Source organism: Micromys minutus, assembly GCF_963924665.1.
Source record: "Micromys minutus genome assembly, chromosome: 1".
NCBI classification, from domain to species: Eukaryota; Metazoa; Chordata; class Mammalia; order Rodentia; family Muridae; genus Micromys; species Micromys minutus.
The window spans coordinates 75,615,181-75,631,832 of NC_137969.1; the positions used below are offsets into that span (position 1 = coordinate 75,615,181).

General features: G+C 38.7%; 1 protein-coding gene and 2 pseudogenes across 3 annotated transcripts in view; 2 read left to right on the forward strand and 1 right to left on the reverse strand.

The window, feature by feature from the left end:
• Positions 1-16,652, forward strand: part of POU2F1 (POU class 2 homeobox 1) — a gene marked incomplete at its 5' end in the record, with an annotated part of 124,288 nt that overhangs the window by 95,302 nt on the left and 12,334 nt on the right. Inside the window, 4 exon segments of the mRNA XM_080916178.1 lie at positions 2,357-2,530; positions 9,606-9,747; positions 10,896-11,041; positions 12,507-12,686. Of these exon segments, the coding sequence (XP_080772304.1) occupies positions 2,357-2,530; positions 9,606-9,747; positions 10,896-11,041; positions 12,507-12,686 (642 nt within the window).
• Positions 14,106-14,665, forward strand: LOC308435501 (high mobility group protein B2-like; annotated as a pseudogene). The gene has a single exon. The product of its transcript is annotated as a high mobility group protein B2-like (transcript).
• Positions 15,410-16,403, reverse strand: LOC308435556 (L-lactate dehydrogenase A chain-like; annotated as a pseudogene). The gene has a single exon. The product of its transcript is annotated as an L-lactate dehydrogenase A chain-like (transcript).

Here is a 16,652-nt window from a genome sequence, read left to right on the forward strand (position 1 = left end):
TACACTACTGAATAGCCATGTGACAGACACAATAAGAAGAAATATACTTCTTTGAGTTTCAAAAGCCTTACACTAAGTGACAGAAACTGAGCTTAAAAGACTGAGTATTGAATGATTTCAGTTTACATAACATTTGAGAAAGAACAAAACTATAAACATAAATATCCTATTAGTACTTGTCAGGAAGTAAGGAGTGAGGATGGTGACGATGACTACCACATGGATGATTATGATAATGAGTGGCAAAGGGTTCAGAAGAAATTTGGGGAGGATTAGTAAAGATAGTCTATATCTTGTGTTAGAAATTACACAATTGTATACAGCTGCAAAAGCATCAAACTATACTGCAGTTTTAAATGTAAGTTTTTTTAATAGGTTGAATGCAAAATAAATAAAATTGGTGTTTTGATATATATACCAGAGATCTCTTTCTGGCCTACATGCTATCTGTGCGCATGGAGCCGACTTCATCCTGACTTCTGTTCATTAAATGCTATACCACCATAGAATAAGATACTAGTTGTCTAAAGGTAGCCAAGCTATTTTTAGTCCATTATTATTTGACAAAGAGTCTACTTGATGCTGAAAATGAAGTAAAAGATTGATAGTTGAAACTGACCTTCAGCTATCAGCCATGGTCACTGTGGTAACTATTCTAATATAGTTGGTACCTGAATAGCTTCTCCAAAAGCTGAAGTTAAAATTGCTCAATGTCAGCATGTCATAGAGACATGTTTTCTTGTCTTTATTGAAGCAGGATAGCATAGGAATTTGCCCCAATTATTGTATCACACCTATTATGTAGTTTTCTGGGTCACTTCCCTTTGAGAGAGCCTTATTAATGAGATCAAGGTCAGATAATATAAGGCCTGTCTAATTCACAAGAAAATCCTGGTTCATAATCTGTCACCTGGGCTGCTGTTCATAGGGAAGTTCAGTAGAGTAATTAGGATGCACTATTAGTGAACATCCAGAAAGAAGGCTCTACTCCGTATTTGTGAGTACTACAGAGTACCCTGGTGTTTGAAAAATAAGAAAATTTAGTATTTTCTTTAAAAGAAAGCTCAGACGTTAAGATTTCTGGCTGCCTTATAAAGGACCTGGGCTTGTTTTCTAATATAATTTGTCTCTAACTCTGGTTCCAGGAGATTCAGTACCCTTCTCTGGACTCAGAAGGCACTGCACACACATGGTGCACAGACATGCATTTTATGGACATATATAAAATTTTAAACAAGAGTGTCCTGGGCTCAGTCTTCAGCCTAAGGAATAGAATGGTGGGGTGTCTAAAAAAAGTTTCAAATTAAACTTTACATCAATTTAAATTTAAAATCCAGATAATAAGGTACCATGTTATTAGGAAGAACTTTTCTCTTTTTACCAGAAGGGATTTCATCACTAAGAAATAAGTAAGGTTTTCTTTCCCAAAGATATAGAAATGGGAGCAAATTTCACAAATATACCATTATTTGGAGAAATGGCCTAAAGATGTCATTAATATATAATCATGATCTGAATTTGGTACAAGGAAATACAGGCAGTAAATGACATGTTGGACATTTCTTGCTTTGAGTAATACAAGAAAAGTATTATGTCAAAGTGATGCCCCATTTACTCCTGGTGAGCAAACTCTTGTCAGGAGCTGCGTTGTTATAGTGAGGCACATCATATTGTCTATCAGAAGTATAACATTATTTATCAGGTTGCTAGAAAAAGACACTGAATTTATTTTAAAGAACTTTTTGCTAGTGTTAGTGGTACCTGCTTACTCTAAGAACTGTGAAAGTTAAGGCAGTGGGATTACATACTAAATGAAAAGTCAGTCTGGGCTACAGAGTAATAACTTCTCTTTTAAGAAAAAGAAAAAGGAAATGGAGGAAATAGGGGAAAGGGTATTTCTTTGTCCTGGTTTTCTTGAGACAATCTTTTTTTAAATGCATTTATTTATCATGCAGTGTATTTTTATCACATGCCTTATCCTCCTCCCAGACTCCCTCCCCAAATCATGTTCTCAAACATATCCAACTGTAACCTCCCATCTACCCTTATGCTCTTTTTTTTTTTTTTTTTTTTTAATTAAAAAATCTCATAGAGCCTAACTTGTATTGGCTGATCCAGGGGCCTCTCCTGGAATGTGGCCAGTATACAAGGTGCCACCTCATTGAAGAAAACTGATTGTCCCTTTCTTGGCATCAAATACCTGTAACTCCTCAGCTAGGGATGGGACTTTATGCCCATTTTCTCTCCTCCAGGTTAGAGTTCTCTGGCCTGAGTTCATGTGAGTCTGTTTCCTTAAGATACTAGCACATTACAGTTATAAACTAAAGTATATATTTTTCTGTTCCTTTTCCAACAGCCTACCACCCCAACTCGCACAATAGCAGCAACCCCAATTCAGACACTTCCACAGAGCCAGACCACACCAAAGCGAATTGATACTCCCAGCTTTGAGGAGCCCAGTGACCTTGAGGAGCTTGAGCAATTTGCCAAGACTTTCAAACAGAGACGAATCAAACTTGGATTCACTCAGGTAGGATGAAGTCTCCTGTTCTAGCTCACTTTTTGTTGCTGTGGTAAAACATTGACTAAGACTAACTTGGGAAGAAAAAGGCTTTAGGGGAGTCAGAGAAGGACTTTGACAGAAGGCACTGAGTTGGACACATAGAAGAATTCTGCTTCCTGGCTTGTTCCAATGTTGTTAACAGCCTGGACTCTCCACCATCAATTAGCAATACTCTGTGGACATACCCACAGGCCAGTATGACAATTAAAGACTCAATTCAATTAAAGTCTTTCTAGGCCCATGAACAAGTTTAGCTGTCACTGTGCTCTCTTATATATCCTTTCCTGGCTAGCTGTGGATACTTTGTAAGGAACAGAATGTTACTCAGTCACATTGTCTTTGGGTTTAGCTATAGTTGATTTTCTTACAGTCCTTTAGCACTTATAATTTTGGAATATTGTATGTTCAGTTATGTTATGCTCACACATTTACTTGTGACATAATATTAGGTTAAAAACTTACAAATATGTTTCACAAAACAGGCCTATGAAATTATATGAGTAAGATGTGTGTTTTAGTAGATTGTGTTGGTGATATGACTGCTCTAAATGTTTGCTGTTAAAGAACATGTGGTAGAGCTGACTTCTGCAGATGTAAAGTGGAGAAAATGCAGATCCCAGAATCTGGTGAAGACTTACTTAAAGCCAGTTTGCAGGAGAGTGTGTTCCCCTCCTTTCTCTCAACCAACTGAGATTAGTCAAGCAAGAATTTATTGAAGATTTTTTTAAGTAAATTAATCAAAATCAAAATCTTTTAAGGTCAGGTACCAGAGGGCTTGAAAAGTGAATTGAGAATGCTTTGTGGTTTAAGCAAACATTAGGTACACAGCATGGTTTTCTAAGTGCTGCCTCTGGCTAGACCCCTCGATCAGCTGTCAAAATAATGCTTTGAAAGCGGGAAAGGAGCATTTACATAAAATGGCAAAAGATCATTAGCTGAAAGAGAAAAAAACTAAAGTATGGATTGAGTTGTGGGTTTATAGAGTCAGGAAACACACTGATGTTTCTCTCCAGAAGAGCTTCCACTCACACACTTTCCAGACTAGGATGTGGTGAGAGTGTACAGTGCACACCTGCTTTGTAGACCAAAGACAGGGCACATCACTGTCTGCTGTGTTCTACATGTCATTAGGGACTTAGAGTTCTTTTATTCCTTATACTGGAGGATTTATTTTGAGGAGTTTCAGATATAAAGAGACAAGCCTGATAATCTGAGCTTCATCTACAGAGCCCACCCGATGACCCACACACATATGCATATGCACAAACACACACAAAGTACATTAATGTAAAAGGTTTAATTACAGTCCAGAAACATTTCAGTAATTTTGAAATACTTAAATAATACGATTAGTTTTAAACATAAAAATAGAGACAAACTACATTGATACAGATAAGTTAATAGACTAGAATAGAAAGTTCAAGACTAGCACGTTTAACAGTGATAGATTTTGGCGATTACCACATTAAACTCTGGAGTTCTCTGGTTAAGGCTGCATAAATGCTGAGTCAAAGGTGTTAGGCTTTTCAAAGTCTACCTTTTAACCAAACACTTTTCCCCATTCCCTTTCTTTGGCATTTGATGCAAAATATCACCAGTATGGGTAATCACTTCCTCTCTTCCTCCCTTTTTCTCCTCTTTCCACCTCCCTCATACACATCACACCTTCATCCCAACAGCTTATTCTGTTTTATGATTTATTTATTTGTTTATTCTTGGCATGATTGCTACTTACTCTTCAAAATTGCCAAACTGATCTGGGATGATTTGTAAATCTTGCCTATATGGATCAGAGTACTTAGTACTGGTACAGAATGGGAAAACCAGCTATCAAACTTTATTTTTAGTTATATACCTTATTGTAGTTATTCAACAGTAGCTGCATATTCAGTTTATTCATGTTTATATTCATGTACAATAAAGTATTCAAGTTACTTCTTGAGATAAATTCCTATTCTTTGATTAAATACATGTTTTTAAATGTTTTAAACACTTTTAATTGTTTATTTTCTATAAGCAATAGATAAGTAGTGGATGCCATTACATAATTAGAAAGCATATCACAATATATAGCATTTTTCAGATGCAAGTACATTCATTATTTCCAGTGCCAATCTTTGCTCCTTTGTTTATATTAGAAAGGTCAATACAATATAGTTTGTATTATGTATGTTGAAACCAACTGATTTAAACTGCTGACTTGTGTGAAAAACACAAGAGTTGTAAGAGTACTAATCCAAGATGTACCAAGTTAATGAAAACTAGCATATTAAGTGAGGGACCTGGCATAGTTACTTTTCTATTGCTCTGAAGGAACACCATAACTAGGGCAAATTACAGACAAAAATGTTTGTTAGGTCTTGAAGTTTCACAGGATGAGTCCATGTTAGAATTTTACGACTGTAAAGAGATACTATGACCAAGGCAACTCTTACAAAGGCAAATATTTAATTGGGGTTGGCTTAACGTTTCAGAGGTTCAATCTATTAGCATTATGGTGAAAACCGTGGCAGCTAGCAGGCAGACATCTACATCTTCTTTCAAAGGCAGCCACTAGAGGGTCTGTCTTTCCACACAGGGCAAACAGACTTATCTTGAGCATTGGACCTCAAATCCCACCCCCAGAGTGACAAACTTCATCCAACAAGGCATAATGCCACTTCCCATGGGCTAAGCATATTCAAACCACCACAGTCATCATGGTGGAGAGCGTGGTGGCAGGCAGGCATGGTACTACGGCAGTAGCTGAGAGGCTACATCTTGAGACAACAACCATGAGATAAAGAGAAAGGCATGGGCCTTTGAAACCTCAGAGCCCACCCCTAGTGGCACACCTCCTTCATCAAAGCTACACCTCCTAATCCTTCCCCAAAGTTCCACAACTAAATATTCAAATATATGGACCTCTGGGAACAATTCTTATTCAAACCCCCACATTTCACTCCCTGGCCCCTATAGTCTTGTAACCATATCATAATGCAAAATACATTTGGTCTCATCTCAAGATTGTTCCAGAGTTTCATTTGAGACCCAAGGCAATCTCTTAATTGTAACCACCTCTAATACAAAAAACAAATTACATTCTGTTTCGGTAAAACTCCAACCCAAATAAGACCATGCAAAGAACACACAATCAGTTATAATATTTACAAGCTGTGTGCCTGGATTGGACAGATCCAGCACTGCACTACTTTATTCCACAGCTAAGAGCTCCCTTATAACTCGAGGTATCTCCAAGCCACATGCTTCAGCTCCATTCTTCCTCCTCCTCCATCGTCCCTTTCTCTCTCCCCCTCCTTCTCTGTAAAACTTTTCAGCTCCATCTTCCCTTCCCCTGCCCAATCACTAGTTCTAGCCTTTATTTTACAAGTTAAAATGGGGAGAAGATTCTGATGAAGTCACCTAAATATGAGATTTACTCCTCCTCCCAGGCAGCCCCACTTGGGGAAGTGGAATTAGCATCAAAATACAAAAAACAGCACCGGGGGCAATCCACAATAACATTCTTCTAATATACAATGTCACAAAATATACATTAGCATTCCAAAAGAGAATAGGAACTTGGGGAGGAAATAAAAGATCAAATCCTTGGGTGAGTCTTATAGTTCTGTTTTAATGTTAAAAGAGTTAAATGGCTCTTCATATCTTCCCACTCCTTCCAGCTTCCTTTGACTGCAGCATAATTTTCTCTTAGACTGGTTCTATTCCTGGTCTGCAGCTCTCTCTGGCTGATATCCCAGGGCTCTAACATCTCCAATATCTTAGAGTCTCCAGTGCATTCCAGTTGGATTTCACAGCTTCAAACACAGTGCTCTTAGGGCCTTCATGCAGGGGCTCCTCTGTCACATGCCTGTCCTCAATGGTTTGGTTTTGTTTTAACTCCAGACAAAGATTCCAGAACCCCTTTGCCCTGAATCATTTCTTGACTCTAAAGTAGAAGCCACCAGGCCAGTGCTACCAAGTTCTTCTGCCTGCCTGAACTAGAACCTGGCCTGTTCTTGAATTACATTTGTATAAGCTTTGATTTGGTGTTACTCTTTAGGAACTACAATTCCTTAGACCTTTTATTTTCACAAGTTGCAAATTAGCTGGGTGGGTCTCACCTCACTTCTCCCTTATTCCATTTCTCCTTTTTTATTTTATTACAAACCTTGGCTTTAACATTAAAAATTTCCCTAAAATCTTTGTCTCCAAAAACTACATTTTGTATTTTTTTTTTTTGCCCTGATGCTTCTTGTTCATTATAGACCTGTATGAAGATTATCACTAATAAGTATGTGAACAAGTAAATATTAGGCTGTCTTGAAATCATCTCTGCCTATGAAATTTCTTCAATTTAAACCCAGGAATATTCTTAGAAAAAAGCCAAAAAGCAGCCATATTTTTTGCCAAATAACGTAAGAATCATCTCAGGCCCAGTTGCTAATATTTTTCCCATGTTGCTCTCAACACTCTTGTCTTTAAAGCTCCTTGCAGGAATGGCCTGTTAAAAGACCTGCTTACAGCATTCAACCACCACTTCCTTAGTTCACAGTCCCAGTGTCTTCTATGCATGCAAATACCAGCATTTGTCAGGCCTAGTACAGAAGTAGTTAACTTCCTGGTACCAACTTCTTTATTATGTACTTTACTGTTTCTGTGAAGAGCCCATGACCAAAGGTTATTGGAGCTTACAGTTTGAGAGTATTAGTCCACTACCACCATAGCAGAGAACATGTCAGAAGAGAGGCATGGTGGTGCACCAGTAACCAAGAGCTCACATCCTGAGACATAACCGTGAAGCAGAGAATTAGCTGAGAACAACATGGACATATGTGAAAAAATTTTAATGAATTGTACAGTTCTAATGTCAGAAAACATTTATTGCCACTTAATGTCATATCCCCCCCCCAAAAAAAAACATTTTATTTGGCTCCATATATTTAGAATCTAAACAAATAAAATGATGAAGACATGAATATATGTGGTTTGCAAAGCCTGAGTCGAGTCCCTGATGTGTGTGATGATTCAACCTTGGAGTGGAGTAACACTGATAAATACGTAAAAGGCTAATGCACCAATTCGTAGCTTTAGGTGCATTTGTATAAAAACATGATCCACTTAAGTCCTAGTTAAAGAGATCATTTATTTGCTTTTCTGCGTGACAACTAATGAGAAGCATGGTGTATATATCTCTTGGGGTTAAATATTTAGTATATTTCATTTTATTTTGAAATCCTACATTTGTTGTATTTCAAACCTTTTAGTGAGAGTTGTCCATAGTTGGCATTTTGGCACGTGCTTAGAATCTCAGCACTTGAGAAGCCAGGGAGGGGTTCATGAGTTCAAGATCAAGCACAATTATATAACAAATTTGAGACCCTCTATTTAAATAATAATCACCATAATAATAAGTTAGAATGAGCAAAACCATGCTTATACATACTAAATATAGTTTTTTCTTGACCCCACATATAATAGACAATATAATCTCAAAAAGATGGCCCTGTTGGATTTAAAGAAAACAAAAACTCAGATAATCCCAGTTCAAAATTGTGCTCCTAAAGCAGGGCATAGTAGGCACAAATTTAAATAGTCCTGGCTCTTGGGAAATAGGGACAGGAAGACCACAAATTCAAAGCCAGTCTGGGCTACATAGTGAATCCTGGTCTCAACAGATTGGAGCTGGAGAAATGGTTAAGAATACTTGGTCTTCTTGTAGAGGATCTGGGCTCACTTCCCAGGTTCCTTGTGATGACTCACAGTGACCTGTAACTTTTATTTCCAAGGGATGTATGTACTACCCTCTTCTGTGGACGTTATACACATGAGTTGTATATACATATAGGCCAAACGTTCTTATACTAAAATAAATAAAAATCTAAAAATAATTAAAAAAAAAAAAAAAAAAGTTGCCAGGTCGGTTGAGAATTGATTCTCAAGTAGATAGAGTTAGCTTTGTGGTGTTTTGAAGATGAAATGCTATATTTTTCTATCCTGTCACTAATCTAGTTGAAGTGGGTGTGAACCATTTAAACTCCATGAGTTTCTCCTGTTATCTATAAAATAACTATTAAGATACATCTTTTTTAAACTAGAACAAGAGTGATCCAGCTGGAAAAAAAGCACTGTGTACATTTCAAAGGTGATAGGCTCTTGGGAGAAAGGCATCTTTGTAATATATTCAGAGGATCATTGTTCTGTTTCAATAAGGTTACCAAGTTTCCAGTGCCCATGAAGGTTTTACTAAATGGGTCAAACCTCTCTACTGTGAATTTCTACCTCTATAATAATGGCTACAGACGTGCTCCTTTAGAATTCCTAGTTTTGTGATCAACTTTGAAATCTAAACTAAGGGTGAAAATAGATTTTTTTTTTCACAGCTTCCAGAAATACTTATAAGAAAAACTATAAAGAATAAGGGGTCATTTCTAAATTTTAAAGTAATTTATGTGAAATTTGGTTGGCTCAGAAATTCCTGGTTTAGAGGCACTTGCCACTAAGTCTGATGATTTGGGGCTCAATCTTCAGAACCTACATCTACCTACAGGTAGAAAGAGAGAGCCAGTTCCCTCAAGTTGTCCCTTGACCTCCACAGAGGCACCATAGCCCTCTTGGGTTCTCATACACATTAAATAAGTAAAAATTTAATGCTAAGCATAAATGGCTGGGCTTTCTGAACATCTAATCCCTATAGGTGATACAGGTAGATTTAAAGGGTACTGAAATCATGTTGCTTGTACTACTGGAAGGCCATTAGTATATCAGCACTATCTTTAAAGATCTAGAAGTTTTGTTATGATCGTTATAATTGCATGAGGTAGAGACTCAAAACAGTAGAGGCACTAATGAAGGCTTCCATGCCAAGGCCCCGCTGAGCTGTCCCTACAGTCCTATGCTCTACCTGGAGGTGAAGTTGGCGGGAAAATGGAGTAAATAGAATGATGGCCAATTGTCTGTTTAGAGCAGCAGTTATTGGAGTAGCCTTTCAAAATAGACGCTGGAGACATTAATAACATGAATCTCTTTTCCTCATTCCCCTTTCCTGTTCTATAATATTCAGGGTGATGTTGGGCTCGCTATGGGGAAATTATATGGAAACGACTTCAGCCAAACCACCATCTCTCGCTTTGAAGCCTTGAACCTCAGCTTTAAGAACATGTGCAAGTTAAAGCCCCTTTTAGAGAAGTGGCTAAATGATGCAGGTAAATGAACATAGTGAGAAATCTCTTCATTGTCCACAGGATTTCCTACGAGGGATTAGTCTGCAAACTGGGTTCTTACTGTATTGGTGATACTATAAAATGTTGGATCTACTAATCCTGTGAAAATCTTTCTAAATTATGATTGTGTAAATCAGATATTTCATCTTAATATCCCAGTAATTACAGTATAAATACCAGCAATAATTGCAGCCATGGATTTTTTTTTTAATTTGAACCAAGTTTAAGGATGGGCATAGTTTTGTTTGTTTGTTTGTTTGTTTGTTTGAGGATGGGGATTAGAAGGCCTATGTTTGTAGAAAATCTTGAAGGACAGATTATTCCTTCCTAGATTGCCAATTTGTTCCTGGTACTATTTCTGCTTTTGTTTAAAAAAAGGTCACCTGCTTTATACAAAAGTTAGGCTTTGGTCTTGAATATTTTTATTTTGAGACATTTTTTTAGAAACTTTGAATTTTGAGCCACAAAATCATAGACTTTAGGAGCTAAAAGGAACCACAAAGACACCTAACCATGTAGTTTCCTTTGTAGATAGAAACAAAAATTAGGCCTTTGGAAAAGAAGAACTTAGACACACCCACACACACCCCTAGTATATTGATTCAGTAGCTGGGGGTGAGTTTAACCATCTGTTATCTTTTTTGAAGTCACAGGCAAGAACCACTTATCTGTTTCCTTTTAGTTTTCAAACAGTAGAAAGAGATCCATTGTAACATGCCCAGGCTTATTCAGTGCGTAAAAAAGAATTCCAAAGTGCCCTTTCTCAACTATTGTGCCGAAAAACTGAAAAGTCATCTCAAAATTAAACATTAAATAATCCAATGAATTTTAAGAAACATTGTTCCTTTTTATCCTCAGTTTATAAGCAAGCAAATGAACGAACGGAACTGAAGATCATAAAGGTGGAGGAATAGAGCCTTTGTATTTTTAGAAACAAGACAAAAATGAGTAGTGACAAAAGTTAATCATCCTGGGATAAAGGTTGGCAGTAAGGACTATGGAAAGTCAGTGGTAGTGAGCAGTGCGTCCATTGAGCACTAAATAATTTTACCAGTTTTATTGTTCTCATGTATTCTGCATGTGAATCCTTGACCTCAGCTTTTGTGTGTGTTTTCTTTGTTTTTTTATAGAGAACCTCTCATCTGATTCTACAGCATCTAGCCCAAGTGCTTTGAATTCTCCAGGGTTGGGGGCTGAGGGCTTGAATCGTAGGAGGAAAAAACGCACCAGCATAGAGACCAACATCCGTGTGGCCTTAGAGAAGAGTTTCATGGAGGTTGGTGTTACTTTTTGTGTGTACCGTACTGTCAGGGACTGTAGATATTAAAACATAACCTTGTCTTCCTCCACCCTGATGGGCATTTTAACAGGGAGAAAGAAGGATACCAGATACTACCACACTTTTAATACTGTAGGACTCAAGAGACCATGGTTCTAATCATGTGAGCATTTGGTAAGGAGCATAGGAACTAATCCTGCAGACTGGAAAAGATGGGAGAAGAGTACCTTACACAGCCATCATAAGATGCATAGGCCTCCAGAGGAAACCATGCCTGTTCAGAAGAAACATGGTGGTTTGGTTGGCTAAATTTTAGTGTCTTTATTTCTAGAATGGTAGTTTAAGGACACAACACTAGAGACTTTGAGTTCAAGTTAATTCAACAGATATTTGGCTTTTTAAATAAATGGACTTTCTACAAAAAAAATTCTTGATTCTAATCAGAAAGATCTGTGTTTACTTAAGGAAACATTGAGTCAGAAGTCTTTCTTGGCTTTGCCTCTTAATAAAGGCACATCACATCACTTGATCTCATAGTTTCTGCACCTATGAAATTGCCTCCCATTCTTGCCTCAGAAGCATAGTATGAAGTCTGAGTTCCATAGTATAAATAAAGTACTAAGAACTCATGCATTCCTAGTAGTTCATAAGGTTAAGTTTGTTAACTTTAAGATTAATAGACTTTAGCCAGGCATGAGGCATTTTAATCCCAGTGCCTAGGAAGCAGAGATAGGTGGATCTCTGAATTTTGAACCCATCCTGGTCCACATACCAAGTTCCAGGACAGCCATAGCTACACACTAAGACCCTGTCTAAAAAAATTAATAGACCTTTACAGTAAGAATTACTAGTTCTGTTGATAAACTTATTAAGTGTGTGTGTGTGTGTGTGTGTGTGTGTGTGTGTGTGTGTGTGTGTGTGTGTATATATATATATATATATATATATATATATATATATAAACACTTCTGTAGAAGTTGTTGCTAAAGTAGCTTAGTGTGGTCATAAGGATCCCACCTTCCTTTACTAGCTGACTGTTCCTATGATCAAGTTCAGAAAGTTACTTTGCAGCATTGGGTGTGGTGTGCACGCCTTTGCTCGTAGTACTCAGGAGGCAGAGGCAGGCAGATCTCTGTGATTTAAGGTCATCCTGGTCTACTACTGAGATTTGATTTCTAAAATCCCACAAAGTGGCTCAGAACCATCTGTAATCCGAGGTGCAGGAGAATGACACTCTTCTGGCCTCTGGGCTCACTGTACATACATGCAGGCAAAACACTCAAAAACATAATAAATCTCAAGAAAGAAAGAAAGAAAGAAAGAAAGAAAGAAAGAAAGAGTTCCAAAGCTAAGATATAATTCAATTGTAGAATTCTTGTTTTTGGATTCAATCTCCAGCATGGCAAATATATAAAATGAAATCTTTACAATTTTAAAAGATGGGCTTTTTTTCCTCTCTTAGAATCAAAAGCCTACCTCGGAAGATATCACCTTGATTGCTGAACAGCTCAATATGGAAAAGGAGGTGATTCGTGTTTGGTTCTGTAACCGCCGCCAGAAGGAGAAAAGAATCAACCCACCAAGCAGTGGTGGGACCAGCAGCTCACCTATCAAAGCAATTTTCCCCAGCCCAACCTCACTGGTAAGAGTGGGTGGGGAAGAGATATACTCTTCAACGGCTCATTTTTAGTCTTACAAATGTCCTAAAAGTAAATTCACTTCATAACAGTTGTCTTAGTTACTATTCTGTTGCTGTGATAAAGTACCATGAATGACCACAGCACCTTATAAAAGAATGCATTTCATTTTAGTTTATGATTTCAGAGGGTGAATCCATGATGGTGGAACATAGGAATGGCAGAGAGTTCATATTTTGATCCTCAAGTAGTAGGCAAAAATTTGGGGAGTGGAATGAGTTTTTTAATTCTCAAAGCCCACCCCCAATGACACACCTCTTTCAACAAGGCCACACTTCCTAACCCTTCCCAACAGTAAACCTACACGAGTATCCTGATTCAAACTACAACAGTGAAGGAACTCTGTGTGTGTGTGTGTGTGTGTGTGTGTGTGTGTGTGTGTGTGTGTGTGTGTGTGTGTGATACATGTTAAATAAATATACAAAAATGTCTACTTTAAAAAAATTCCAAAATTGTGGAATCTCTCATTCCCAAGAACTTACTGGTTTCCTTTTTTTCTGGAAGTAAACAATTTGAAATCCTTTCTGGTTTTTTACATTTTCATCTGTCACTAATAATGTTTCACTGCAACTATAATGGTAGATATGCTCCTGAGGGGGAATGTGTTCCTTTATTACTATTCAGTCCTGAAGCCCATTTTAGTAAACTTAGATGATTAAGTGGCAGTAAATTCCCAAGGATGAATACGCAATCTCAACTCTTCACTCTTGGGCAGTAGAATCTTACTTAGTCACTTCTGTTCTTTGCATTAAAACATTATTCCTAAATGGAGGCATACCATGGTCATGGGACTCCCTGACCTAACTTTTCTTTTCTTTTCTTTTCTTTTTTTTTTTTTTAGGATAATTGTAGCTCACTGCCATAATGCCAGACAGGCTTCAAAAGAAGGCCAGTTGTTGAGTTCCTCTTGTTCTCGTCACTCTGCTTCTATTTTACTTTAGTGTTATTCCATGCTACAGCCTCATTCCCTTCCCACCTAGATCCTTGAGAAAGATTTTCTCTATGTAGCCTTGCCGATCTGAAACTCACTGTGTACACCGGACTAGTCTGGAGCTCACAGACATCTTCATGGCCTCTGTTTCCCAAGTGCTAGAGTTAGAGGCGTGGCTTCACAAAGGTTTTTGGTTCTTTTTAATAATTTTATTTCATGTCATTGGTATTCTGCCTCCATGTCTGTGTAAGGGTGAGCCCCTGATACTAGAATTACAAACAACTGTGTATTGCCATGTGGGTGCTAGGAACTGAATCCAGGTCCTTTGGTTAAGAACATCCAGTGCAAAACTGGTTCTCTCCTGAGCTTGTGGAAGTCTTTCTGTGGAGGTCTGAGGAAAGAACTCTCGCCAGGTAGATGCCGAACTGTTGTCATGGGCAAGGGTGACCCCCAACAAACCCTGGGGGGCATGTCCTTGTACGCCTTTTTTGTGCAGACCTGCCAGGAGGAGCACATGAAGAAGCATCCCAAGCCATGGAAGACCACGTCTGCAAAGGAAAAGTCGAAGTTTGAAGATTTGGCCAAGAGTGACAAAGCTCATTATCGGGGAGATGAAGAGCTATGTTCCTCCCAAAGGTGATAAGAAAGGAAAGAAAAAAAAGATCCAAATGCTCCGAAGAGACCACAGTCTGCCTTTTTCCTGTTTTGCTCTGAACATCACCCAAAGATCAAAAGTGAACATCCTACATGTCTGTCTGTTGGAGATACTGCAAAGAAACTGGGTGAGATGTGGTCTGAGCAGTCTGCCCAAAATAAACACCGTCTGAGCAGAAGGCAGCTAAACCAAAGGAGAAGTATGGAAAGGATGTTGCTGCACACCGTGCACCGTGCCAAGGCAAAAGGGAGGTAGGAAAGAAGGGTCCTGGTAGGACAACAGGCTCAAAGAAGAAGAATGAACCAGAAGATGAGGAAGAAAATAAGGATGAAGAATAAGTGGCTGTCCTAAAGTAGAGTATATGTGCTCAGGCAATTTTGCTAAGAATGTGAAATTCAAGTGCAGCTCAACATGAGCTTCAGTATAAAAAAAACTGTACAGATTTTTGTATAAGCTGATGAGATCCTTTGTAGAGAAAATACTTTTAAAAAAGAGTTTGTAGCTTTTTCAGGAGCTACAACATACAGTTAGATTTAAAGCTTTTGTTTTTTGGTTTTGGTTTGATTTGGGTTTTTTTTTTTTTTTTTAAACTGTTCAAGGTTTATTTGGTGTTTTCATTGGCATGACACTTGAGTGTTGGTTCCTTCATCCATATGCAGCTCTTACATTTTACACAATATTGCAATATACACTACAGACACATATAATACATAAAATATCCTGTAGAACACTTATACACGAAATATGCACAATGGACTCACACTGGAGCCAGGTTATGACTAACTGGGAACTCACTGGCCTAGGCATGTTTGGTGAAGGTGCGCAGCACAGCAATGCAGCGGGCTTAGAGGATAATCGAAGCCTGCACACAGTTGTCAGTGTGTCTTGGAGACAGTGGGACTGTCACACTAGGTTACTACTACACAAGTACCACTTAGCAGCAGGGTAGAGCTGTGGGAACTGAGATCTTCCCAGAACACCTCAACACAACTGCGTTAATCACAGCTCAGCTGAGAAGTGTGTGGTCTCCATGGAAACCCTGCTGCAACCTGGACAGTGAAGGGCTAGGTCACTGGGTAACTTTAGAGCTGCAGCTCCTTCTGGATTCCCCAGAGGGTATCTGTACTCTTCTTCAGGCGGGCCTTTTCCTCAGGAGTCAGTGTCACCTTCACAACATCTAAAATTCCATTTTGTCCCAGGATCCATGGAACACTGAGGAAGACATCATCATTGATTCCATAGAGACCCTTAATCATGGTGGAAATGGAATGCACCCGCCAAAGGGTCTTCATTATGCTCTCAGCCAAGTCTGTGTCAGAGGGGCCAGTGGCCCAGGATGTATAACCTTTCAGCTTGGTTACCTCATACGCACTGTCAACCCCCTGCTCGTGAATACCCACCACTCACTATCCACATCAGTACCCAGTTCTGGGTTCAGAGTCTTCAGGGACACGCCAGCAACGATCACACCACTCTACACAGGCACATTAGAGTCATCATGCTCTCCCAGGACCCACCCGTGACAACTCAGTGGATGAACTCCTAGTCTTTTTCCCATCAGGTAACGGAACAGAGCTGAATCAGATTGCACCCACTTCCAATACTTGGCTTTTGGGAAAGCCACTGATTTTCCAAGCCACGTGGGTCAAGATGTCCACTGGGTTTGAGACAATAAGCAGCTTGCACTGTAGACTTCACGCTGTTGGGAATGTATGAACTTGAAGATATTCACCTTTCACTGGACCAAATTGAATTGGCTCTCTCCCTCTTGCTGATGGACCCCCTGCTGTGACAATGACCAGCTTGGAGTTTTCGGTCACATTATAGTCTTTGCTGAAGACAGTGTTTGGTGTTTTGAGGAAAAGGCTGCCATTCTGGAGATCCATCATCTCCCCCTTTAGCTTTTCTTCCATGACATCAAGAAGGGCAAGCTCATCTATCTGCCAAGTCCTTCATTAAGATACTGATGGCACAAGCCATGCCAACAGCACCAAACCCAACAACTGTGATCTTGTTCTGGGGGACCTGTTCTTCCTTAACTAGATTCACAATCACCTGGTCCTTGAGGGTTACCATCTTGGACTTTGAATCTTTGGGACTGCTAATGCACGCTGGGGTGACGACGGGCGCAGTAGAGGCAGCAGCAGTGTGACCTCGGTTCAGCAATAGTGGCTCCAGCACCATTTAAAGCTTTTGATATTGAATGTTTCTAAATATTTAATGGTTTTTTTAAAAATTTCTTATGGAAGCAAAAAAAACTTCATAGGAATTTGTATTACCAGTAAAAAGAAATTTTTTTAGGATGTTGCATTTTTTTGTTTTTTA